General features: G+C 51.7%; 1 protein-coding gene across 1 annotated transcript in view; it reads left to right on the top strand.

The window, feature by feature from the left end:
• The first annotated feature begins 7247 nt into the window (after positions 1-7247).
• The window catches only part of LCP2 (lymphocyte cytosolic protein 2), a 38292-nt gene continuing 19963 nt past the window's right edge, over positions 7248-25576 (top strand). The window contains exons 1-6 of the mRNA XM_081092299.1: positions 7248-7509; positions 11824-11886; positions 16224-16270; positions 22925-22993; positions 23423-23454; positions 24014-24051. Of these exons, the coding sequence (XP_080948425.1) occupies positions 7432-7509; positions 11824-11886; positions 16224-16270; positions 22925-22993; positions 23423-23454; positions 24014-24051 (327 nt within the window). The 5' untranslated portion in view covers positions 7248-7431. The remainder of the gene's footprint in view (positions 7510-11823; positions 11887-16223; positions 16271-22924; positions 22994-23422; positions 23455-24013; positions 24052-25576) is intronic.

Genomic DNA, 25576 nt, shown 5'->3' with positions numbered 1-25576 from the left:
AAATATCTGCCATTTATCGGATGCCTGGTCCATGGTATTTTTGTTACAACAGCCCGAACAGACAGGTTGCAAGTGACAGAACCCAACTCTGCCAACCGAGTCGTAGGTAACTTATCAGGACATAGGGGTCTTCCCACACCACAGAGGATGGTTTTCATTGGCCAGACAACTCTAGGGGTCCCCACAGCAGAGCAAGCAAGCTTCCTCGGGGACCCAGACTGGAAGGAATGAGGGCTGGCATTTCTCCCCCCTCGTATGACTCCCCTCCTCCACCCTGGCCTCCCATCCCCACTCAGCCCGACCCAGCTGAGCCATCCCCCAGAGTGGGTGGCTGCTTACATGCAGTACGCATTTGAGGGGTTCAACTCAGTGAGCCTGCACCACTAATCCTGCACTAGAATTTCTACACTGCTTTTTAAAAGCTCTTTAAATATATATATATATATATATATATATATATATATATATATATATATATATATATATATAGATTGATTTCAGAGAGAAAGGGAGAGGCAGAGAGAGATAGAAACATCACTGATGAGAGAGAATCATTGATTGGCTGCCTCCTGCACGCCCCCTACCTGGGATCAAGCCTGCAACCGGGGCGTGTGCCCTTGACCGGAATCAAACCTAGGACCTTTCAGTCCACAGGCCGACGCTCTATCCACTGAGCCAAACCAGCTAGGCCCTAGCTTCTAGGGCTTAAAAGCTCTTTTTAAATGTGGGGTTTTTTTTTCCAAAATAATTTTAGAGAGAGAAACATCGATTGGTTGCCTCCCTTATGCACTCAGTTTAGGGATCCAGCCCTCAACCTCGGCATGGGCCCTGACCGGGAATCGAACTGGAGACCTTTCAGTGCCTGGGATGACGCTTAGCTGAGAGCCACACAGGCCAGGACCTGTTTTTATCTTTTATTTTTAATTAGAGAAAAAACAAGAATCATTATTTTACGAAAACTCAGAGGCAAAATATCTTTTCTTTCATAGCCTAGTAAGTATGGCACGACCTGTTCTAGGTAAATACTGGCTAGACACCAAGTAAAATTTCCCTCCTTGGAAACCGCACCTCTCAGTGGAAAGAGTCTTAGTGTCAGACAGGTCTGGTTTCAAACCGCATTCCGCCTCTGATGATCTGTGAGCCCTTGGACGAGCATTTTTCCTCCCAAGCTTCACTCTGTGATCTGTGAAATGGGGATGCACGCTTCCATCTCCCTTTCACAGAGTGGTCAGAGCATTACAGGATATAATAGGTATGAGAATCTAGCATTTATTTTCCCCAAACCCTTGAGGCCTCCTGGAAGGGTTGGGTAGACAAAGGACGTGTTTTCTAGATGCATCCTCTTCTCCCCAAACCCCTACCCCGTTCCTTCTAGGGGACTCACTGTCTTTGTCCCCCATTCCCTCCACACTGCCAGCAACACACTCACGACAAAGTCCCGACACTCACATACTGTGAGGTCTAAGGAGCTGGTGAGCCCAGGAAGGGGCCCCTCCTGGGGCAGTGTATTGGGAGATGCACTCTGTCTGGGTCAGAAGTCCACAAGGGCAGGTGAAGCCTGGTGGGCAGGGCACCGATATTTTCAAGGCAGGGAATGCAGCCAACAGCAGGAGCTCCACGGGGGGTGACGACACCACCAGCACCAGGCCCACAGGTGAAGCAGGAAAGTCCAGACCCAAAGTCATCCGCTCAGTGACAAGCCAAGAGGAAGGGCCAAGTCATACAAGTAGAACAGACGGAAAGCCCCTGGCCATGAGTGGGCATCCTACCCCGCATCTCTGAGCTGTGGGAACTCGGGCAAGCGAATGCCAGTCTCGGCATCTGTAAGACTGGAGCATTGCTGTCTCCTCGCAGGTCCACATGCAGGGCTTTTGTGAGGATCAATCGTGCTAAGAGGCAGAAAGAGCTGGACCCACGCTGGGCTGCTGGGCTTGCTGGTCAAACCTCAGCCTCATCTTTTTTTTTTATTATTAAAAGGTACACTTTTATTTTTTAAATATATTTTATTGATTTTTACAGAGAGGAAGGGAAAGGGATAGAGAGTTAGAAACATCGATGAGAGAGAAACATGGACCAGCTGCCTCCTGCACACCTCCTACTGAGGACGTGCCCACAACCAAGGTACGTGCCCTTGACTGGAATTGAACCTGGGACCCTTCAGTCTGCAGACCGACGCTCTATCCACTGAGCCAAACCGGTTAGGGCCTCAGCCACATCTTAGGGGTACACACGTGCTTTGGGGCCCACAGCTCTTCCTTGGAGGTGCAGCCGGAGGAGGCCACAGTTGCCTCTCTGGGCTGCAGGTAACATTGTTTTTGCTTTCCTTGCACCCACCCTCCCCTCCCACCCCCCTGCCCTCTCCAGCTTGCCTGGAGGAGGAGGGGGCAAGCCTTTCCCTCTTCTATCGAGCTGAGAAGTCTGCCTCCCCCTCTGCTGCCCCCTGCCCACACCCCACCCACCCTCTCGGGCCTGGGGGGTTTCCCTGGGAGCAGGGAGCTCTCTGAGGATCGGCTGCCCGAGTCAAAAACAGGGCAGGCGAGAGAGGCAGGCTGGCAGGAAGTCCAAATAAGCACTTCCTCCCACCCACCCTGAACTTCGGAGGTGCCTCAGCTCAAACAGAAGAGAGAGAGAGAGGATGAAAAACATATGTTTTTTGAAAAGATTGAAATTGTTACCTCTGAGGAAGTGGAAAATATTGCTCCTCGAAGTCTGGCCTGCGGCAACCGGTTCATCCGCTGTCATGCTTATCCCAGGACTGGGGAGGGGAGGGGAGGACTGTCCAGTCTGCGAGGGAGGAGGGTCTTGGTGGCTGACAGGAGACAGGGCAGTGTGGCTGGCACGAGGCCCTCCCCCACCTGCCACCCCGCAGCCTCCAGGAGCGCCGGTGAGGACAGGCATGCCGCACGCCAGGCCCATCCCTCGGGGCACACGGCTCTGAGGCCAGCACCCAATTCTGTGCCTTCGCGTGTGGCTGCTGGTGTGTGGAGCTGCCCTGCCCCTTCTTCCCCGCGGGCGCAGCTTTGCCATCCAGAGGATTCCACCAGGTAGATGGTGCTTCCATTACCAGCCTCGAGAATGGAGGGGAAAACAGTCCCACTCTGTGAAGGTGACCGTCCTCGTCCCCTCTGCAGGCAAACCCGCACAGGCCCAGAGAAAGTTCCAACAGCAGCAGGAGAGGCTGGGGTGAGCCCATGGGGACGCGCTCTCTGCAGTCCCCCGAGTCGGCCCCTGCATGGGCCCCGTGCCGCCGCCTTCTCCTCTGTCCTCCAGCCAACACCCTCTTTCAGACTGAATGCAAAGTAGCACATCCTCCCAGCTACCTCCTCACTCCGTAGGCACCTCTCCTCAGAAGGTCAACGCATGGTCCCCTCCAAGGTCCCTGCTTTCCATTCTCTCCGGGTCCCTGAGTGATGCTTCCTTCCCCGCCCCACACACAGCCCGAGACTCCCAGGTCCCTGTTAATGATCTGTTCTTTCTCTCGCCTTAAAATTAGCTGGAGAAGGCAGGTGTCCACGCCCCCCCCCCCCCCACACACACACACACGGATTCTGCTGTGGGTTAGCGGGAACCAGAGGGACCCTCAAGTCTGGACAGGGTGGGGTGGGGCAGGGAGGATACTGGGGTGAACCCCCTCTGGTTGCAGTGTGCTGCATCTGCATCTCTTTTTGTCCCTAATGTTGAGATCTCCAGCTTACCACTCCCTGCAAGTATTGCATGTTTGGCTACAGGCCCTGATGCACTTTTAAGATGCCTGTCCCGTGCACCCCATCCCTGTGAGCTCACCTGCTGCTGCTGTTACTGTGCTCAGGGTCTATTTGACCCTGTCCGAACCCTGAGATGCAGGTTCCAAAGCCTAGGAAGGCCTCTGCTAAACTATCAGTTTGCTTCTTTATGAGCTTGGGGCTTCCTTAGCTGGCTGGGAGAGAGAGGGAAAGGGGAGGGTCCCCCAGCCCACCCCAGGCCACAGCTGCTCCCTGCTCTGCTCTGCTTCATGTTTGAGGCCAAGACCGGTCCTCTTTAGAGGATGGATATGAGTTGGTCCGGCCTCCCAGCTGCAGCATCCCATCTGCTGTGAGCTGTACCCAGAGGCTGTGATTGTCCCTGCCCATTTTACAGCTGTGAAGCCTGACCCTCGCCCCCCACCGAGGACTAACCGGCCCTGCCCCTGGGCCTTCTGGAACCATCTGGCCAGAGACAGGAGATGTGAAACTTGTAAGCATTGGGAAATCCCCGAGGAGAGGGAAGAGGAGAGGCTCCAGACCGGAAGCAAGCAGCTTCCCCTGGTGTCACCTGCTCCCGCCTGCCCAGTTGCCCCTTCTGAGAGGTGGGCATGGGGCCGTATGGGGAGGGTACCAGAGGCCTGCCTCATGGAAAGGGCTGTCTCCTCTCAGCTTGTCACTATTGACAACCTACATTGCTCTCCAGGGAGGCAGGCAGGTAGAGTGGAAACCACGCAGGCTCCTGAGACAGAGCTGGGTTTGGATCCCTCCTCCAGCTTGGACAGTTTACGTAGCATTTCGGAGCCTACGTGGCACCGAGGTAAAGGAAGGTGGACTCAGAGGGGTCGGTGGCAAGTAGCTTTACTTCTCGGAGACTTGGTTTTCCCTTCTGCAAAGGAGGCATAATTGTGCCAACAATTCGATAAGAGAATTAGTGCAAAGCCCTCAGCCCTCCCAGCACCTAGGAGGGGCTCCTGGTGATTCTCAGTGCCATCAACACTGTCACCAGCTTTCCTGACTGCTGTGTCCCTCCTCTGCAGGGGCTCCATGGACTGTTCATCTTGGCCACATTTAGTGGATAATTCTTCCCCCAAAGCCTAATATTTAGCTGTATCTTCTTTCTAACGTTTGCAGATTTTTATTCTCCTGACTGGGGGGTGAACATCGTATATAATAAAAGGGTAATATGCAAATTGACCTTAAAGGCGGAACAACAGAATGACCGCTCGACCAGTCACTATGAGGCGCACTGACCACCTCTTGGTCCCTTCCCCCAGCCTTCAGGCTCTGATCACCCGATGGCGAACGGGGTACTGGGGGTGGGCAACGGTGGACGGGGGGTGCGGGGCTGGCTGTGGGCAGCCTGGGAAGATGGCCCTGATTGCCGGACAGGCCTAGGGACCGTACCCACATACGAATTTCATGCGCCGGGCTTCTAGTTAAAAATATTGCTTCTACTTTTAAGGATGATCTTGAATGTTCCTTTCCCCAGGTCTGGAATGTTTCATTTGCTCATAAAGTACACACACACACACACACATCCCTCCCTGTATTCCACCTTCCAAGGCCCTGCGTAAGTCGCAGCTCATTCCACAGCATCTTCTTTGATCACTCTACTTGGAAATGATCTCTCTCTCTCTCTCTCTCTCTCTCTCTCTCTCTCTCTCTCTTTCTCTCTCTCTCCCTCTTTTCAAATGGCTGCTCTTCCGGTGATTTGAAAAGTGAGGCAACCTCTCCCACTGTGGCTTTTGCAGAGCACGGCCAGTGACCGAGCGCTCTCAGGTCCGGGCCCTGTGAGGAGCGCTTGGCCTGGACTGCCTTGATGGATGCCCCAGCTCCCTGTGAGGCGAGGATGATGCCAGCTCAGGTGCGTGGGCCACATCCATTACGGTGCCGGGCCTGGGAGGAAATGCAGATGTCACCGAAGCTCACCGTGACCTGGGAGGCTGGTGCATCACAGTGACGGTGGGGCCTTAGATTCTGTATGAGATGGGAACGGTGCCTGGCCACAGCTACCCTGGAAACGCTGGGGGGAGGCACCACCTCGGGGACAATGTAGCATCACTTGGGAAGTGCAACAGCGCCGGTCCCCTCCTCAGCATCGGAGCGGATGGCCGTGTGTGTGTGTGTGTGTGTGTGTGTGTGTGTGTGTGCGCGCGCACACGCACGCGCAGAGAGGAGATGAAGCCATAAACTTGTGTTTAGAGACTACGATGTGGCATAAATACATTTAACAACGTAGCTCTCAGACTGTGAGAAATGCACAGAGTCTGACAACACCCACAGAAGCAGCAGATTCCCCTCCCTGCCTCGAGGCCACTCCAGGGAACGTGTCCTCTGGATGGAATATACGGAGGAAGAAATAGTGAATAGAATATATGGCAGCATCAGTATCATTTTGTACTTTTAATTTTTTCCCTTTAAGTGAGTCTGGTTAAATGCATCTCAGTTTCATGTGCTCGTGAAGCAATGCCTCCATTTTCCTGTTTTACAGACATGGGAACTGAGATTCCTAGATCTCAACACATTGCGGATGGAGCATGAGAATTCGCACTTCATGTTACACAGGGTTTCACAAAGTATCAGACTTTAAAAAGATATTCGCTTGTAAGAACATATAATAAATAACTTCAAAATGCAACGGGTATTTAATTTTAAAGCGTGCCTTTAACATTGATGTAAAATGTTTTTTGTACTCGTTCCATAAAAACTTATCTGGCCACTGGGTAAAGCTAGCAATAAAGCTACTGGTCCTCAACGTGTTAGGTCCTACCCACCTTGCACGGCATGGAAACCATCATATGAGAAATCAAGCCTAGTCTGCCCCGTGCAGCCCCTCTCTCAGCGCTGGGCCCTGGCTCACCCACTCACTCACAGAGACCCCTCTGGCAGTAACTCTAAGGGGGCAGCTGAAGAAATCTCGACTTTATCCTTGCAGGAGTGGGCAACCTTTTTTTCTGCCAAGGGCCATTTGAATATTGATACCATCATTCATGGGCCGTACCAAATTATCAACCTAAAAACTAGCCTGCTATATTTGGTCAAACATTTAATTAACTCACCCTAATGCCTTGGCGGGGTCAGACCAAATGATTTCTCCGGCCTTATACGGCCCGTGGGCCGGACGTTCCCCACCCCGGCTAGAGAGACCGAGGGGTGGTTGGAAAACATGAAAAGGCCCTGTTCCTTCCCCCGGCAGTTCACTGATGTGGGAGATTGTCTATATTTTAGGTCAACTGTCAAAATAGATTTTCAACTGCAAAGACCCAGGCAAGCAGGAATGTGGTGTAGACTTATGGGTGCCAGGAGTTTTAACAGAAACGTACTTGAACTCATGCTGGGGTCCAAGTCCCCTTCATGCCACTCCCACTGGGCTGGGTGGCTGGCCTTGGGGAATTACCACCCGTGGCTCGCTCAGCCTCTCCAGCGGGGAGCTGGCTTCCTTGTTTACTTATTTAGGGCCCAGCAGAGGAAGTGGTAAAGGAAACTTGCTGAGTCGTTTTCTGAGAAGAGACCATATTTGTTCGTGGAGGAAGCGTTGCTTTCTGGGATCTGGCTACGGCAGAAAAGACGTTGGCTCCAACAAGGCTGCTCCAGAGGGTAACCGGGTGTGGGAAGAGCCGAGGACACCCCCACGCTCTGGATTGGGGTTCTCTGTCCATGGGTGCCGCACCCATGTTCAGCTTGTGAGCGTCCTCCCCAGAGAGCAGCCATGGCCTTGAGAAATGTGCCCTTCCGCTCTGAGGTCCTGGCCTGGGACCCCGACAGCCTCGCCGACTATTTCAGGAAGGTAAGCCTTGCTCTTTGGTGGTGGGGGACTGGCAGTGCCCTCAGGGAGGGCGGGGGGCAGCTGGACAGAGGCTTGAAGGTGGAGTCCAGGCAAAACGCAAAAGGCATGAAAGATAGCAGCGAACTTCCAGCCTCGCAGCCATCTCACCAGTTGGGCAAGTACCGTTAGATATGCCTACACCACCGAGTGTTCCCACAGTAAGATCTGGGGAGAAGGGAAGTCCTCCAATGAATGTGTACCTACTATGTGCCAGGGCTTGAGCTTGTGCTCTCCAGGCACTGTCCCATCTCACACTCTCCAGGACTATTCAACAGGGTCTGTCCCCTGGCTCAGCTGCAAAATCAGCGCAGGGAGGTTAAGTGGCCCAAAGCCCCAGGGACTACATGTGACAGAGGCAGGATTCCGGTCTGTCACCCGTCTGGTTTCAAAGTCCAAGCTCTGAGATGCAGAACTGCTCTAACCCCTAGTGAGATCAAGGCTCCTTATTAGAAAGGGAGAAGTGGTGTCCTGGGCGGGGGAGGGGAAGGCCGCGATGAGCCATGCCCGAGGCAGCAGTCCATGTTCATCACCCTGAAGGAGGGCTCCTCGCGTCCTTACATGAGGCAGCGTCTCCTTGGAGCTTTATGAGGGTCTTGCCAGGCAGGTCAGAAAACTGGTATGAGCCCAGGTTACAGCTGGGGAAACTGAGGCTCCTGCAGAGGAAGAGGCTCAGCCAGAAGGGTCAGAAGTGAGCTATGGCAGAGCTGAGACCAGAAGGCTGTTGTCCTGCTTTCGAGCATTGGAGATGCTCAAGATCCCCATGCTTCGTCATCTGCTGGTGGGACCACAGGTCGCATAGCAGCTTGGGCAGATCCCAAGCCACGTGACTCAGGGATATTCTCTTCCTGTCCAAGGGATATGGCGTCTTGTGAGGGACATTTGACCTTTTTGCACCTGCCCCTGAGGAGGCTGGCCTCAGATTCAGTTGACACTCCAGACCGTCATACAGATGAGATTTTAAAGCCGAGATCTTAGAGATCATCTAAGCCCACGCTCTGTTTTTCCTGGGGCAGCTCAAGCTCCCAAGGTCACACAGCCAACCCTGGGGTCTGCGTGGCCCCGAGGTGTTTACTGTCACACTGTTCTTCCCCAAACTCAGGAAGAAAAGTCTGAAAATGTTGAATCTGGTGTGGCATGATGGGGACACGGCCCACGAACCCTGCTGTTGCTGCTTTTTGTGCATCTCCTTCCTGTTCTTTTTCTCTCTAAAAGGTCATCTCAACTTAGGTTTCAGCATTGTGGTTGCAAAGATGGTTGGGAAAACTGACTTCTGAAGGCTATTTCTAAGTGTTTTTTTCTTAAATGTAGACCAAATGAAACAGGGCACCCGGTGATATTTGCCAAGATTTCTATCAAGCAGCATGCTAGCTCAGTAGAGAAAGGAGAGAAGGATTGCGAATTAGGGAGGGAAACCAGGGGGCAGGCCGGGAGGCACAGATAGGCTCCATCTCTAATGTGAGGAGAAGAATGCACAACCCAGCCCAGCCACAGAAGAATCCATGGTCAAGTTCACCTGGCACAGGGAGATGGGCCCCAGGCCAGGGCTGATTCAGGAGAGGTCTCTGCCTGAGCTGGGGAGAGGGAGAGCTTTCTTCTTGGAAATCCCACACCCCGGGTCAAGCCCACAGCACCAGCATAAAATGACCGAAGTGGGGAATGAGGAGACTGCAGGGCCTCTGTGACCTGGAAGTCCCCCCAGAGACACAGATAAACACCCTTTAGGTCCTGAGCACTTCAGTCCCCTTGAGAGAAAATACCAAATGGGGATGGATCTTAACCATCAAATCTCCTATTTAAAACCCTGATTGGCCAGCACAACTTCTAATGAAGCAGTGATATCAGGTCCCCTTGGAGCTACCTCTCCAGCAAGCTCTGGAGGCAGACGTACCTCGGTTTGAATCCTGATTGTGCCACTTGCTAGCTGGGTGACCTTGCCTTCGTTACTTGACCTCTCTGTGCCTCGGTTTCCTCATCAGTATAATAGAGATACTAACAGTAACTAACCTCGTGGGAGTGTTGGGAGAACTAAAGGAAGTAACGTATGTGAGGCATTCAGCAGAGAGGGGGCTATTGATGATTGAGCTTCCATTTTTTCTGCTCTAGTTGCTGGCCCCTAGCTGAGAGCCCAGGCCCAGGCAGACTGGCAGGTTCTTGTGTCTTATTCTCTCAGCTACACAAGTAGCTCATCCTCTGTCTGGAATGCAAGCCCCCAAGGAGGACCTAGGCCGTGGTCTGTACTTCTTTAACCCCTCCAATTCCTTTTGACTTGGGCCATGCAGTAGAGAAGGCACTGGCTCAGAGCCATGAGTTCTAGTCCCAGCTGTGTTCCCAGCTCACTGTGTGATGTTAGGCCCCAGACTTAGGCCTCTCTGGGCCTCGGTTGTCCCATCTGCAGCACCAGGTATCTACTCTAGACCAGTGCCAACTAACACTGGGTGCTCATAAAAGCCATATAAGTATTTACTAAAAATATAGATTCTAGCCCCCAAGCCCAGATATTGTTAGATCAGAATCAAACTCCCAGGCAGGCCCCAGTCTGCAAGGATGTCTATCTATCTAGAGTTGAGGTCAGCATTTTGCAAAATCAGAGGTTCATCTGACAACGATGACAGTGAAAATGATGAATTAAAGGCAGCTGACTCTTCTAAGAACCACTGACAGCTCAGAGCATGTAGATAAGAGGGATGCTCAGGGCTCCTCGGATGCTGCTTGCTTTCCACACTGATCTCTAAATCAGCTTCTCGTGAGCTTTCTAACATTCATCCTACCCTTCCAAGCCAAGAGGTTACAACCAGTGTGCTTACTTCCTAGTCTTGTTGGCCATAAGAAAAGGTCACGATTTTAAATCTGTGCCCAAAGAAGGCTGCCACAAACTGTGACACACTTGTGAGGAGATCCTAAGATTCTCCAGGACAAACATTTAACCTTAAATACTCCATCCCTACACAGCAGATTAGAGATATTTCCAATGCAAATGCATATGCTGTTGAAGACAAGGTAACACAGACACGTGATAGGATTGTTGATTGATGTGACTCTTTAGGAAAGCAACCGAGACCCTCAAAATGATCATCCCTGTTAATCCTATAACTCTGTTCTGAGAATCTAACTTAAACAGTTTCTCTTAACACATTGCGCACCAGTAGTTTTATTGCTAGCTTTACCCAGTGGCCAGATAAGTTTCTAGTGAACGAGTACAAAAAACGTTTTACAAAGTACCATACTCTACAAAGATATGAGCTTGTAAGAACATGTAATAAGTAACTTCAAAATGCAATGGGTATTTAATGTTAAGGCGCGCCTTCAACATTTATGTAAAACACTGTGTAATACGAAAACACAAGAATGCCAGTGATCCACCTGCAGTGTGTTAAGTAGAAGAAAATGAAAATGGATGCAAAAGAATGGCCATGATGTCCTCTGATATGATCTGGATGTGTATTAAGTTGCACTTAAACTTGTTCACTTTACTTATGGCTAAGTTATAATGTTATTAACAAATACGGGACCATTCCTGACATTAAAAGCTTGATCTGAAGCCTGACTCTCGCCTCTGTCACCTACTCCCCGTGGAGCTTCCTACAGGTTACATGACGCTCTGCGCCTTTGGCTCTCCACCTGGAGAAGGCCAGGATAAAATGACTAGGATTGGTTTAAATACTAAGGACAATGCCTGCCATAGAGCAAGCGTTGGATAATTTCCAGCAGTTGCTCTTATCATTATTGGAGCAGCAGTTTGGTAAACAATCTAAATGTTTAGCAACAAGAGATCAATGAAACTAATGTTTAAAATAAATTTGCAATAACATGAGGCAGTGCTTATATTGCCTGAGGGTAATTGTGAGCAAAAGCCAGGCTCACAAGATTGAATATAAATTATAACCCCAGTTATGTTTAGAAGTATGCTCAGAGTGAAAGCATTGAAGGAAACACACGGCCATGTCCACCGAGCTTGTCTTTGGGTGGCAAGACAACGAGTGCTATTTATTTTCCTCTTCCTGATCCTCTCCACTTGCAGAGTAGCCTTGAAGGCCTCTCTTTCTTAGGGGTTGGCCCCAAAGCTTTCGACCAAGGCAAGTTCTCCATTTCACAGAGTCCCACGGGATTAGTGAAAGCAGGGCCGAGGTGGGGACGGGCCCTCTGTTAGACAGGGGAGGGAGCGGGGAGTCTGGCTAGCCACAAGTACCACAAATTGCTGAGCTTCTGGGCCAGGCAGGGGAGGGGAACCAATGGCATGAGCCTGCCACTGACAGCACCTTCCTCTCCTCTTTGCAGCTGAACTACAAGGACTGTGAAAAGGCCGTGAAGAAGCATCACATCGATGGGCCACGGTTTTTGGTAAGTGCGGCTGGTCTGACACATGGAGGCCAGAGCTGTTCTGTACTTTAACCAATGGCTGCAGGGTCAACTGGTCTACCTGTCCTTGAGGATGCCCAGGATCAATGCCTGTCTGCAGGATCCCCATACAACCTTTTGCCTTCTTCAGAGGTTTTGTCTGAACCCCTCTCTCATCACCTCTGACGATCCTCCTATTTAGGGTACCTCCCACATCTTTCACTGATACTAAGGTACATTCCAAAGTCAAAGGATAAAGAAGAAACCCAATATAGTTTAAAAAACCACACACATACACACACACACACACACACACACACACCTTGAAAATCTATTCAAATACCACCCACACTTTGAGAAATCCAAGTCCAAGGGAGAAAAGACCATCTGGGATGGAGAACAGAAGGATTCTTTTTTCCAATCTCTCATTCTGGGGTACATGCTCATGGAGTGGAATGAAGAGTGGGAGCACCTCATTATTTCAATTACATCTCTATTTCTTGCTACTAAGTTCACGGTTTTGTGCCCATTAAACACATGGGACTATGGCTCTCTCCACTCCATTGTGTTGCACACCACTTCAAGTGGAGACTAAGATGAATCTGCATATTAAGGACTAAGCCTTTGACTGGAAGGGATGCAGATCTAATGGTGGGGACAGAGGCATTGGGTGCTGGTTGGGGATGTGGTCTGAACATTTCCCCTGAAATGACACCTTTGCCAATGGGTAAGAGAGACCCTGACTACATACATGCATCCCCAATCTTCTTGAATCCTTTCAGTGATGGTGAGCTCACTACTACCTATAGTCATTGGCCCCCTTCTGGGCAGCGCTGAAGTCTCAGGCTGACACCAGACCTCTGTCCCTATTGGTCTGAGTTTTGCTTTCGTAGGACATGTTTATTCACTGACCCACGCACATCATTTCATTCACTGACCCGTCCGTTCATCGGACAAGCATTTCCCTGAGTTCTTTTTACACACCAGCCATTCCACGTGCTGGGAATAAGGGATGGTAAAGGTGTGACTTCTGTCTTCCAGGGGCTAGTTTTAGCGCAGAAAGGGATCTTTAGGCAGGCTCCCACCACCTCGTTTGCAATTGAGGAATAACGCACAGGGGTGTGATGGGATTTGTGCAAACGCACCCACTTTAGCAATTGGACTCAAGTACACATTTTAATGCAGCCGAATACTGCATGAGTTTTTAACAATGCTATTTCTCCATACTGAGCTTTTCCCCAGTAGAACTCCTGGAGTTTTGTTGTTATTGTTGTTCTTGCAAATTACTGCTAAACCCAAATGTTCCCATCTGGCGCCTTTAGCACTGAGAACAGAGACCTACTGGGGCTGAGTGGGAAAGGGGTGCGACATCCCTGAGGATGGTCCTGATGCCCTAGCTCACCTTGAATAAACACTTGCCTGCTGAACGTCCCCAGCTCCCTCCTCTGTTAACCAGCATGTTGGACTGGGTGGCGGTCCCTTCCAGCCTGTGGGTCTCCCAACACCCCCCAGGGGAGTTTCAGGCCTGTTAGGACCTGGTTGTTTCCTGGGTGGAGAAATGGTGTCTGAGCCACTTTGTCACCTCTGCTCCAATATCTGGGACCTGCAGACCCGCTGCATATTCTGCTCGTTCTATAAATAGGGAAGGGAAAGGAGGGTGCTCAGAGCCAGGGGAGCAGGAAGCAGAACCTGATGCCTGCCCTGGCAGCCGGAGTGCTGAAAGGCAGCCTCTGTTGAAATCCACCCTCCACCCCAGGAGCTCTGGATACAACTTGGGCTCTGATCTGAGCTCTATCTCTTGTGTGTCACTCCTTCCAGCTTTATAGTATCCAGGACCGTTCTCCATTGAAGGCAGAGTGAAAGGCCCGTGTGGTGTCTCCTTCCCTCCCTCCCTCTCTCCCTCCCTCCCTTCCTTCCTTCCTTCCTTCCTTCCTTCCTTCCTTCCTTCCTTCCTTCCTTCTCTCTATCCTTCCTTTCTTTATTCTTCTGCAGCATAGGAGCTACCACGTTTCTCAGATCTGTTTTGCTACCATCTTGTTTCCTTGTGAGAAGGGTGAGACCCTGTCTTTCCTCCAGTTCCTGGCCCTGTTCTGAAGGGCGCCCTCTTCCCTAACGTTTGCAGCTCTGTCTCCAGCCACGCTCACCTCCACCTCCTCCTTCCAGAAGGTTGAAGAATAGGAAGGCGTGCGCTTAGGGAGGTGTGTGGCAGCATGTAACAGGAACACGATCACAGTGGCTCAGACACATCGGGGTTTATCTTTCTCAAGTGGTGAGAAGTTCAGAGGTGGGCACTTGTGGCTGGTGAGCTGCCGAAGGAAGTCATTGAGAACCCAGGCCCCATCCAGCTTATGGGAAAAGCCTACGGCTTCTGTCCTAATGGCTGCAAGATGGCTGCTCTGTCTCCAGGCATGACATCTGCATTCCAGGCAGGAAGAAAGGGGATGGGGGGCGGGGAGGGGGGTGGGGGTCGGAGGCGGGCAAAGAGTAAAAGATGCAAAAGTGCATGGGGAATGCATCCTCCTTGTTTTCAGGAAAGCAGTAACTTCTAGAAGCTCCACCCAGTAGGTCCAGTTCATCACAAATACTATTTCTTCCTTCTTTCCCTTCTCAGTAGGCCTCAATTATCTCTCCAGCCATACTGGGTTCTGTGACCTCAGCCATCTGCAAGAGAGTCTAGGGTATTGCGTATTTTGAACAGGACACGTTTGTTGCCCTGAGCGAAATGCAGGTCCTGTCAGTGAGGAAGAGAGAATGGACACGGGGCAGATTAGCATCAGTGTCGCTCGGGCCACGTCGCCCCTCCACGTGGGGCCAATCTGCAGCTTTCCTCGCCCCTGTGCCCCTCTGGAGGATACACTCAGCATAGAGTCATATTCCCGCAAAGCCACAAGTCTACCCCTGAGTCATCGTACAAGTAGCCCGGCGTTTGTCGAAGGTGTTTGAAGGAGGTGGGGGAAGGGATCGCATCACGTAGCAAAACTGCCCAGTAAACACCTCTCATCTTTCCTTCCAGTTCCTGGCCCTGTTCTGAAAGGCTTGCTCTTCCCTAACATCTGCTGCTCTGTCTCCAGCCACACTCACCTCCACCTCCTCCTTCACTCTCTTCCCGGAGTCCCCTCAGGATATGACCCCGGCTTAGCCAACCCGAAGGTGCTGGCCAGCCGCCTGGTACTCAGCCCCCAGGGGGCCCTCCCTCATCATACCGCACTCTGGACACGGGTCCTGGTGCATCCCTGGGAGGGGTGGGGTTGGGCAGAGGAGACGCCACTGCTCAGTGATATTGAAGAAGATGAAGACGAAGATGAAGACGAACAAGAGAAGTTAAGAAGTTGAATGGAAAGCCTGATTTTTCTCAAGAATCTTGGCAGATGCCTGCCCCAACCCCGCTGCAGGGTCTGATGAGGGGCCTGCCTGACTCCAGAGCTCCCGCCCAGGCTCTGGCCTCAGTTGGAACGCCAGTGGGGCCCCTTGGGCTCAGCATTGGTTCTACAGAAAGTGTGCCCACCCTCTTCTTTTCTCTTCCCAATATTGCACCCCTGCCTCTCCTCCGCCCTTCCAGCCACCTTCTCTCACCCTCCTCCCCTCCAACATAGGCTCCCTGGGCCCTCAAAGGGCTTGGACATGGGAGGAGGGAAGCCGATAGGAAGAACATTAATTCAGATACTCCGTCACCTACAAGCTGAAATTCCCTTAACCCCCTAAGCCTCAGTTCCTCATCTATAAAATGGGGTTCCTACAATACAGGGTGGATGTGAAGGTTAATCAAGGTGCTATAAGGCAGAAGTCCAGTTCATCACAAATATTATTTCTTCCTTCTTTGCCAGCTCAGTTCCCTCAGGAAAGCCTCTTTGTCGCCTCCCCACATCTAGAGAATTCTATCAATAAGCCTGGTGAGAGAGGCTTTTGGGGTGCAGTGGCAGCGCGAGGCCCAGATTCCTTCTGCAAGTCGGCCTCTCACAGCTGCTCAGCTCATACAGAGATTGAGGGGCCCTGAAGTCTGGGGTAAGGGCCTCAGACGGGAAGAGGTCATAACATGACAGATTCAGCCCACCAAACACATTCTGTTTGGCCCGCAACTCAGCGTTCATCGTGCTTGTTTAAGTCAAGATTATTTGTCAAGAGAACTCAGGAAATGGTGTTCCCTTTGAAAAAGGTAGATCCAGCAACACCAGGCCCACAGGCTTTTATGCAACCTCTAGAGCTGCCCACTCTGAGTGGGTGGGGGGTGTACTCTTCAGTGTGCGCAGTCCCCACCACTCCCTACTGTCTCACACCTGACTCTACTCGCCTGGCCCAGGGCCCTGCCTGTGGGTTGTAACCGGCCTGTGTCTTCATTTCAGAACCTGACAGAAAATGACATTCAGAAGTTCCCTAAGCTCCGGGTGCCGTAAGTATTCCCCCTGGTTCGTTGGGGTGGTTTGGGGAACAGAGGTTGGAATGGGGAGCTGAGTCAGTGATCTCTCACTGTTGGTTTGAAACAGGAAAGACAGTGAAGGCCAGGCCAGGGTGAGGGGGGGAGAAGTTACGCGACGCGCTGGGAAAAGGAAGTAGCAGGCGCAGCCCAGCTGGCACGCTGTCTGCTCTTGCCAAAGACAAGCCCACCCTGCGCCATGTCTTTATTTCCTCTCTTCCCAACGGGTGGCTTGGGCCTGTGGAAACACTTCCAGTCAAGTGATCCGAGGTTTCGCTGTGGCGTCATCACAGACTCCGTGATTGCTCAAGTTTTCTGGGCCTTGGTTTTGAGCTCAGTAAAAGGAGAGAATGAGCTCAGCGTGAAGAATGGCGAAGAGCATCGTTTTGTCTGTCTGAGCTGACTGCTTGGGAACGGTGGCAGGGAGGGGCACTGTGTTGAGGAGAATCCCCAGGGAAGGGCAACATGATCCATTACTGAAGTCTGACATGGGTGCTGGAGTCTGACATGGGTGCTGGAGTCGGACATGGGTGCTGAAATGAGAAGTCCGGTGTGTTCTCTCTCTCTAGTAAAGGCCCCACACCCTCCAGTGCTTCCAGGAGCCAGGCAGCTGATATAAATGTGTAAAATGACCAGGTTGAAAAATGCAAAGCCCTACTGATTTTTTTTTTCATTTTACCACCTTTGTGGTTTTTTGTTTTGTTTTTTATTGTTTTTTGTGTTGTTTTTTTTTAGTATTGATTTCAGAGAGGCAAGGAGAGAGAGACATATCTATGATGAGAGAGAATCATTGATCAGCTAGCTCTCTCCTATATGCCCCCCACTGGGGATCGAGCCCAAAATCCAGCCATGTGCCCTGACCAGGAATCCAACCATGCCCACATCCTGGTTCATAGGTCTATGTTCAACCACTGAGCCACACCAGCCGGGATCATTTTACCACCTATGAATAAGACATGGGTATGGAGACATATTTCTTCTCTACAAGAAAAATAATAGCACAATAATGATGATAACTGAGGTGATCAACACAGAGCCTCATTGGTGGTGAACAGTAGGGAGTGGTGGAGATTGTGGCAAATCAGAATTATATTCTCCACCCACAGAGAGCAGCAGCTACTCAGCTCCAGTCAGTGTGGACCCAAGAATGCTCAGTCTCTGAATTTACCAAACGTAGCTAGACAGATTGGTTTTATTTGATTTATCTCATCTTTAAATGTTGGCTCAGATGTTGTTAAATACTGTGAAAGTCTAAGTAAACATATGTATGAGCTAGATTTAGTCTGGGGGACACAAGTTTGAGATCGGGCCTCTGGACATTCTCCAAGGTCCTTTCTCTTGCTCCAAGGATCCCAGAGCTCATACTAATAAAAGGGAAGTAGGGCAATGGAGTGGGAGGCCGGGAGGTCTCTAGTAAGTACGACTGCTGGAGAAGGTCAATTAAAGGAAACAGGACCCGCAGGTTACCCTCATCGGAAAGGGTGAAGGAAAAAAGGGATAAGGATTTGCTTTCGGTGCTACCTATCTCCTCGGGCAAGTGTTGTTGAAGGATGCTTATTCTGCCTCAGGGTTTTCTCTAACTACACATAGCTCTATAAACGAAAATGAAATGGAAAATTCAGTTCCTCAGATACTAGCCACATTCTGGTGGCTGATAGCCACATGGAACCGTGACTACTGTATTGGAGGGTGCAGACAGGATATTTCTCTGCTTATGGAAATATAATGCTGTAGAAAAAAATATCATAGTTTGATATAAAGAAGAGAATTTAACACACAGGGGTCAGAATTGGTGGCTGGCCAGCCAGAGCCAGCCTGCAGGCAAGGTAGGTTTGATCTACATGGTGTTTTAAATCAAAGTATGTTTTATAAAATCTGGCTTCTTTAGAAACAGACAGAAGCCTGGGCTCATGTTATAATGTGGGAGCAGTCAGCTGGATCTGAGTGTCTACTGCCCTGTTTAGATAAGGGGTGTGCTCCCCAGTTCACTGAGGTCCTCACCACTCCCTAAGGTGCTCTAGTCATTTATAGCATAGGAATGGAAACTTTCGCTTTCTGAACAACAAGAAGTAATGAGACCAGATTTACACTCCCACCTGAAATAACCAAAAAAACTAGATAAAATACACGAAACAGCAGTTTTTAAAACATGGGACATCAGACAATGAGAGATGGAAAGCGAATGTGGTGGTGGTGGTGGTCTCCATGATTGCTCCCTGCTTTGAGGGAGTCTCCAGGCCATGGCAGGGGACAGGTGGAGTCTGCTGAACGCCTTGAGTGAAGGGACAGGGCTGAGGGTCCAGAAGGCGAGAGTTCACTGAATGCGGATCAGAGAAGAGAGAGGTGCCCTGAGGAAATGCCCTGGGGGACTGCAGGGTCCCTCTGCAGCAGAGTTCTCATTGGAGCAGGCACATGGGAGGCTTCCTGAAAAGAACCACCCAACATTAGAGGGAATAGCGTCCAGCCGCACCTGTGTCTACCAGCCAGACTGGAACAACATCCAATTCATAGTCACTGGGGAGGGTGCACAAAAGGCCTTGCCTCAGTGGTGAGGGATGATTAGCCCTAGTCTAAAAAATGCCTACCTACTGAGTCTTAACAGCAAGACTGGAAAAATTAAAACAAAACAAAAACACACACACAAAGCTTGGAAATACTGATCAGAATACAAAAACATCCATCACCCAACAAACTACAGGTCACAACGTCAAGCATCAAATCAGAGATGAATGCGTACACAAATCAGCAGAAAAGTCTGACCTACAATGAGGAGAAAAACGATGCATGGAGACTGACCCATAACTGACACAGATAGTAGAATTAGCAGACAGGGGCAAGATAATGGTGGCCCATATGTTCAGAAAGTTAAGTTGAGGCTTGAGAAATACCAAAGGACCCAAAGGGAACCTTCTAGAGATAGAAACAATAATGTCTGAGATGAGACATGCATTGCTTGGGATTAACAGCAGATTAGACACTGCAGAAGAAAATATCAGTAAACATGAAGAATTAGCAATGGAAACTATCCAAAATGAAACACAATGCTTTATTAAAATAAAACAATAAAAAGTATCAAGGGACTGTAGGAAACTTCCAGTAGCCTAATAGATGTGGAATTAAAGTCCAAAGGGAGGAAAATGTAGAGAGAACCTACCTCAAAGGGTCAGTAGGAACATTAGAGGAAATAATGCGGAGACAACAAAATGCATGGAAGAAGGGTCAGCTGTTCTTATTATTTTATGCAAAATCCCCATGAGCAGGATATCAAAGTTTTACTAATTATCCTATCCTGGTAAGGGGTGGGGGTGTATGTGAAGGAATAGAAAGGCATGGACTTTGGAGCCAGGGAGAGCCAGGTTCGAAAGCTGGCTTGGCCTCCTCCAAGCTGGGGCAGTCACCTTAACACTCTGGCCTCGGCTTCCTCATCTACAGAGGGGGAAAGAGCCAACCCTCAGAGAAGTGGGTTTTCAGGGAGGCAGCCCGCGTCAGGTGCCTGGTGCCGTACTTGACACATATCGATAGTCACTACTTACTCATTCCCATCGCTTGTCCGTAGGTGCATTTGCCCTGATCATTACCCGAAAGGTCTGTGAAGGAGAATTTGTGTATGTGCAACAGACCAAAACACAATTGCGTCCTCTGAATCTACTTCCTTCCCCCGATTAAAAAGTCAGTATTAAGCAGGTTTTGTCAGAACACCCATGCTGGTGGGAAGGGCTTTCTCTGTCTGCAGTTGTCGTCGGTCTCTCAGAACACAGTGTCTCCCAGAGACACCCCAAATTCTGTAGTGGGGGACGGGTTTCAAATAGGGAAACGGAGCCTCCCTATAGAGAGGGCCTAGTTCAAAACCAACACACAGCTGAGCAGGAGCTGGTAAGCCGGCAGAGTGCACGATAAAGTCTGCTGATGGCTGTTGGGAGGTTATTTTAAACCCCATATTGTAAGTTTTATATTTAACTCCACAGGGAGGGCCAACACCTTGCCTGAGGTCACAGGGTGGGCTCTGCCTCTGCCCGTGGGCAGGACGCTGCTGTCAGACTCTAGGTCTAAGGTGACCAGGAGGTGTCAGACTGGCCCCTACGATGCAGCGAGCAGGGGTGCAACTGGGCTAGAATAGGTCACGGCAGGATGTCACCTGTTGCAATGGCCTAGCTTCCTACTGGAAGGTTCAGCCCCTCTTTCTCAGCCAGTGAACCCCTAAAAATGAGAAAAAGAAGAGAACTATGTCTACCAGCTGCCCAGCCCCCTCCGCCTCGCTCCCTGGCTCTGAGTGAGGTGTGAGGTTTGTGGGAAGGAGGGGGAATGAGTCACCTCCGGCCACTCACTGTCACTTGGTCCTCTGGGGGTGTGGGAGTGGAGGACAACTTACAAGGTTTGCACACAGAGGAAGCCACCGCCTTCCTGCCCTGTCCCCCCGCTCCCCAGCGTGGTCCCAGCTGGCTAGGAAGGTGTCCTCTGAGGCCCACCAAAGGAGGAGGACCCCGAGAGCCCGGGTTTTGCTGCAAACCAGAAGGGCAGGCCCTGCTCCGCTCTCTCAGCTCTTTGCTTCTCTTCTGGTGGGGCCTGTGGTTTGGCATTTCCTTCCTTAGCCTCCAGCCTGGCTGCTAAAGATACTGGTGCGAAGCGACACCTCCACCTCGCAGAGCAGGAGGTCCTTCTAGGATCAAAGCAGCTCCGTGAGTCAGAGCCCAGCCAGGCTCTGCAGGACCAGGTCGGGGGCGGTGAGGTGGGCCTCGCCACCTTCCCCAGGTCCCTGCTGAAATGTCATCTCAGCAGGAGGCCTGCTCTTTCTCAACTGCACTGCACCCTCCCCGGCACCCTGCCCCCCCCCATCCCCCCCCCCCAGGGTGGCATGTTTGTATACACTGGTCTCACCTCGCATTTCACTTCCTTAAATGTTCATTGTGCATCAGCTTCTCTCTTAATTAGCATGGAGCCTCCTTGCTGGCAGGAAGCTTTGTTTTGTGTACTGAGGTGCCTTAAGCCCAGTCCTGGCTGAATGAAGGGGGGACCTCCAGCCTGGCCACAGGCCGACACCACCAGGCCTCCCTGCCAGGATTCCCTCTGTGGGATCCTTCCATCCCCCACGTCAGAGGGAGGAGAGGGGCCCTTAGCCTCTCAGAACAATCACTCAAAAGAAGCAAACAAACCATGCCTCAGGTGACACAGGTCCCAGGTGCTGGTCAGAAGGCCACTGGGAAGCCCCAGGTGCTTTAGACACTTCCCCTCCGGGCAGTCAGTGAGTGTGACACCCCCACAGGGACACTGGCCCAGGATTCAGCAATGCCCGCCCCTCCTGTCCTCAGAAGTCCCCATTGCCCTGATCACGATTAGTTTAGCTGTCAATCTATGAGGGAGGGGGGTTTGGGCAGCAGTCCTGGGAGCCTGGAGGAGCGTGGGGTCTGGGGACTGGAGGGTCCCGGTCAGGAGGGAAGCAAGAAGTGGTGGGTGCTGGGTACTGCCTTTCTAACATAGCAATTTTGTTGTGGGCCAGGCTTGTCACCTGAGACAGTCACTTCGCAGAAGGCATGTAGCTCCTGGGTCTTTCTCAGATGGGCACGGCTCATAGTGCTCACTGCTGACGGGCGTGAACACAGGAAGTGGTGTGTGGGGTGGGCTGGCCTGGAAATCGGGGAGCCCGGCTTCTATGTTGTGGGAAAAGGGGTGGCCTTCGTCACTAACCCACAGGTGGCCTGTCCCCGCCTTTGTCTGGGTCACCTGGAAAATGGCCTTAGACCAGATCATCTCCCAGGCTCCTCCCAGCTGCCCCGAATCCCTAGGAAACTCTGAGCCTGTTCACTCCCGTGGTCTCAGCAGGGGGCGTGAAGGGAGGCTGGAGTCCCGTGTCCTGGGGGTTTGCTAGAGCCCAGGGAACGGATGCCTATGGGTAAGGCCTGCTTGTGTGCGGTCCCGCTGGAGAAGGCCCTCCCCATCCTGGCATTTGGGGATTTTCTGGTTCACAGCCCCCAGGACCTAGGAGTATCTCCAAGGTCCTGGCCACAGTTGGCCTCAGGGCATGGGTGATGGAGGGAGTCCCCCACTCCCACTCCCACTCCCACTCCCACTCCCCAGGCTGTGCCTTGACCGGGAATACTCCGAGATTAAAATCCACATCACCGAGTTGGGAGGCAGGCAGAGGAGAATGGAAGGGGATCCGGCCTAATGAACAGCCCCCTGTCAAGCGCTATACAATCATGTCCGAGATGATTGCAGGCTTCCTAGGAGCCAGACATCACCGCAAGGCACAGAGTCAGAGCACCTCAGCCAGGAAGGCTCACGTGATAGCATCAGCTATATGGTGGTCATCCCCATGTCATAAGGCTGAGGACTCCAGAGAAGGGGTCCAGGTGTGAGCTGACCCGTCTTCATGGAGGGCTCGGGGTTAGACTGAGGAGGCTGAGCCAGACACGGAGGGCTTCCTGGGCAGGAGAAGGGCTGGCAGGGGCATGGAGGCGGCCAGCTACGGGAGGAAGCAAGGAGAGGAGCCTCCTAGGGGACTGGCTGGAGGCAGAGGAGGAGGCTAGAGGAGGTTGGTCCAGGCGTGAGGTCGGAGGGGTCGAGGAGCATCCGGTCTCGGTGGGAAGGCTGGGGGCGGATGGTTTTGTCACCGTATCTGTCTTTATCATGTAGGATTCTCAGTAAGTTAAGTCAGGAAATCAACAAGAATGAAGAGAGGAGGAGCATCTTCGCACCTCGCAAGTGAGTGGGCCCTGTGTGCTGGAGGGAGGGCGAGGATTTTCATGCCCAAGTCGGACCTTAAGTGGGAGGCGCAGAACTGGTTCGGCCCAGTTGGTGATCGGTGTCTCTTCAGTCCCGGGTCTTGAAGCTGGCTCCCGGGACGGGTGGGGGTGTTCCCGCTCCCTACCCTGCACCCTGGGTCTGGGATGTCAGCAGAACTTCTCCGAGACAGTCAGGCAGTCGCCAGCTGCCAGTGGCCCCACCCATGTGGCTTTGGTGGTTTCTAGAATTTGGGGCAGTCTGGCCCTGGTTGCCAAGCGACAAGGACCTCGGTCCTGGGTGGTGAGACATACTCTCCACTGGGGTACCCTCTTGCAGGGCCGGGTGGAGGAAAGGGGGAGCCTCCTGACATCAGTAAGGCCATTAACGCAACGCTGCTTGCCTTTGCAGACCCCAAGTCCATCGGTTTCCTGAGGAAATAGGTAAAGGTCTCGGGGGGAGAGAGATGGCTTTGGGGGGGGGGGAGGTACTTCAGTCAGTCTCCTGGTTCCTAGGGCTCCTTGGGGGTCATGCCAGTGAACTTGCTCATTGCCTGTCAGCCGGTTCTGACCCAGAAAAGGGTTTGGGTCCCGATTGAGGGCAGGAGAGATGTCACTATGCAGAGCACGTGGCTTATGGCCCTGCTCAGCGGGGACCCTCTGCAGAGACACAGAGAGGAACGCGGGGCTGGGGAGGGGGCCGGAGAGCACAGGCTTTGGCTGGGCACCTACGTGGAGCCAGCCCCATGGTTCTGAGCCTCTAGAGCAGCCTCCCAGCGGTTACGGTTACGTCGGGCCCTTTAAAGCACTCTCAGTGGCTTCTACACGGAAGGTTGAGAGCCCGCTGCCCTCTGGGAGAATGAGCCCTCAGGCAGACGGTCTAGCACTCAGGGGGGTGTCAGGTGGGATGGGGCATGGATGGGGGAGGCACTGAAGGAAGAGCTGCTTTCACTTTCTTTCTAGCACCTTCTTTGGTACTAACTAGCGTTGTCTCCTTCCACAGAAAGCCACGAGGAGGAGAATGGGGGCTGGTCGTCCTTTGTGAGTATGGCTGGCTGCTCTCCCAGAGCGTCTTTGTAGCGAGGAGCAGGCCTCTCACAGAGGCCAGTGTACCCGCCACGGTCAGGGAATGTGCGGAGGCCAGAGAGTAACTCTTCCCGGCCTTGCCATCCACGTGGCAGCTCACCAGCTTCTCTTACAAACCCAGACGCTGGGCCAAACTTGGCCCGTGGGTTGTAGCTTGCAGCCCACACCGTTACCCACCGTTATTGCCCACTGTTACCACCCACGGCAGGGCCTCCCCCTGCTTTAGAGCAGCTTGGATGTAGCTTTTCTCATTCACATCAGTCCCCCCTGGTGGAGCAATAGGAAGCGGATTTCAGAATCAACCTTTAGGCCTGAGAAGACCTCAGGGAAGGTTCCAGCCAGTTGGTTTTATAGCTGAGGGGTCACAGGGACCCCTTTGAGATTCTAATGAGCTCTGCACACCGTCACCCCTAACACCCAATAAACACTCGCTGTGCACGAGGCTAGGCCCAGGCGAAGGCTCCGTGGGGACCAGAGCCTGTCTGTGGATTTTATGGAAGAAGCCGCTGAGCCCACTGGGGAGCCTGACTTCTTAGAGCCACTCAGCTAGTTAGAGACCCGCCTGGGGCCAGGTGGCCGCCCTGGGCCAGGGTCTGCCCGTAGGTGCTGCCTCCAGTGCAGGGTCTCCCAACCTCTTAGGCCACTCCCCTCCTAAGCATCTCTAAAACCCTGATGCCCCCCCTGTGACATAGAATTGTTATTGTTCAAAAAGAGAACTCCTATTCACGGGGAGGAAGCCTAAAAGGCCAGTCACTTGGTCTAAACAAGCTTCCAAAGAACGTGGCATCCGTGAAAGAGAAAAATAAAAGAACGAAAGGACAGTTGAAGTACCGAGGAAGAAATCACTAAGAAATTGTTAAAAAATAATAATATGAAGTGATATAAAAAAATAGCAAATAGTTCCAAAACATACAATAGAGAACTGAAATGCTTAAATATGTCACAATATGTATTTATATACTCTATATGAAGCCCCTAGAGCAGGGGTGGGCAAACTTTTTGACTCGAGGGCCACAATGGGTTCTTAAACTGGACCGGAGGGCTGGAACAAAAGCATGGATGGAGTGTTTGTGTGAACTAATATAAATTCAAAGTAAACATCATTACATAAAAGGGTACGGTCTTTTTTTTCAATAGTTTTATTCATTTCAAACGGGCCGGATTCGGCCCGCGGGCCGTAGTTTGCCCACGGCTGCCCTAGAACCATAAGAAATGTGAAAAATTCACTGTTAGTAACTCATTCTCAAATTGCCCCCCCCCCTTTAAAAATCAAATTGCCCCCCGTGGGGCATGTGCCTCACATTGGGAACCACTGCTCTAGTGCCTTTAGGAACAGGCCCTGCACATTCCTTGTCCCATTCACTGGGATTCGGGCAAAGGGAAGCATTGAATTTGAAAAAGTTGCCAACTCTGTGCTTTGTGCCTGAACACGAAGGAATAGGTCAGATTTATCTCGTAGGAAAGGAAGACAGACCAGAGC

The sequence above is a fragment of the Myotis nattereri genome, assembly GCF_964212035.1.
Source record: "Myotis nattereri genome assembly, chromosome: 5".
NCBI lineage: Eukaryota > Metazoa > Chordata > Mammalia > Chiroptera > Vespertilionidae > Myotis > Myotis nattereri.
Note: the sequence above shows the minus strand (reverse complement) of the source record. Positions and strands in the feature narration are given on the sequence as shown.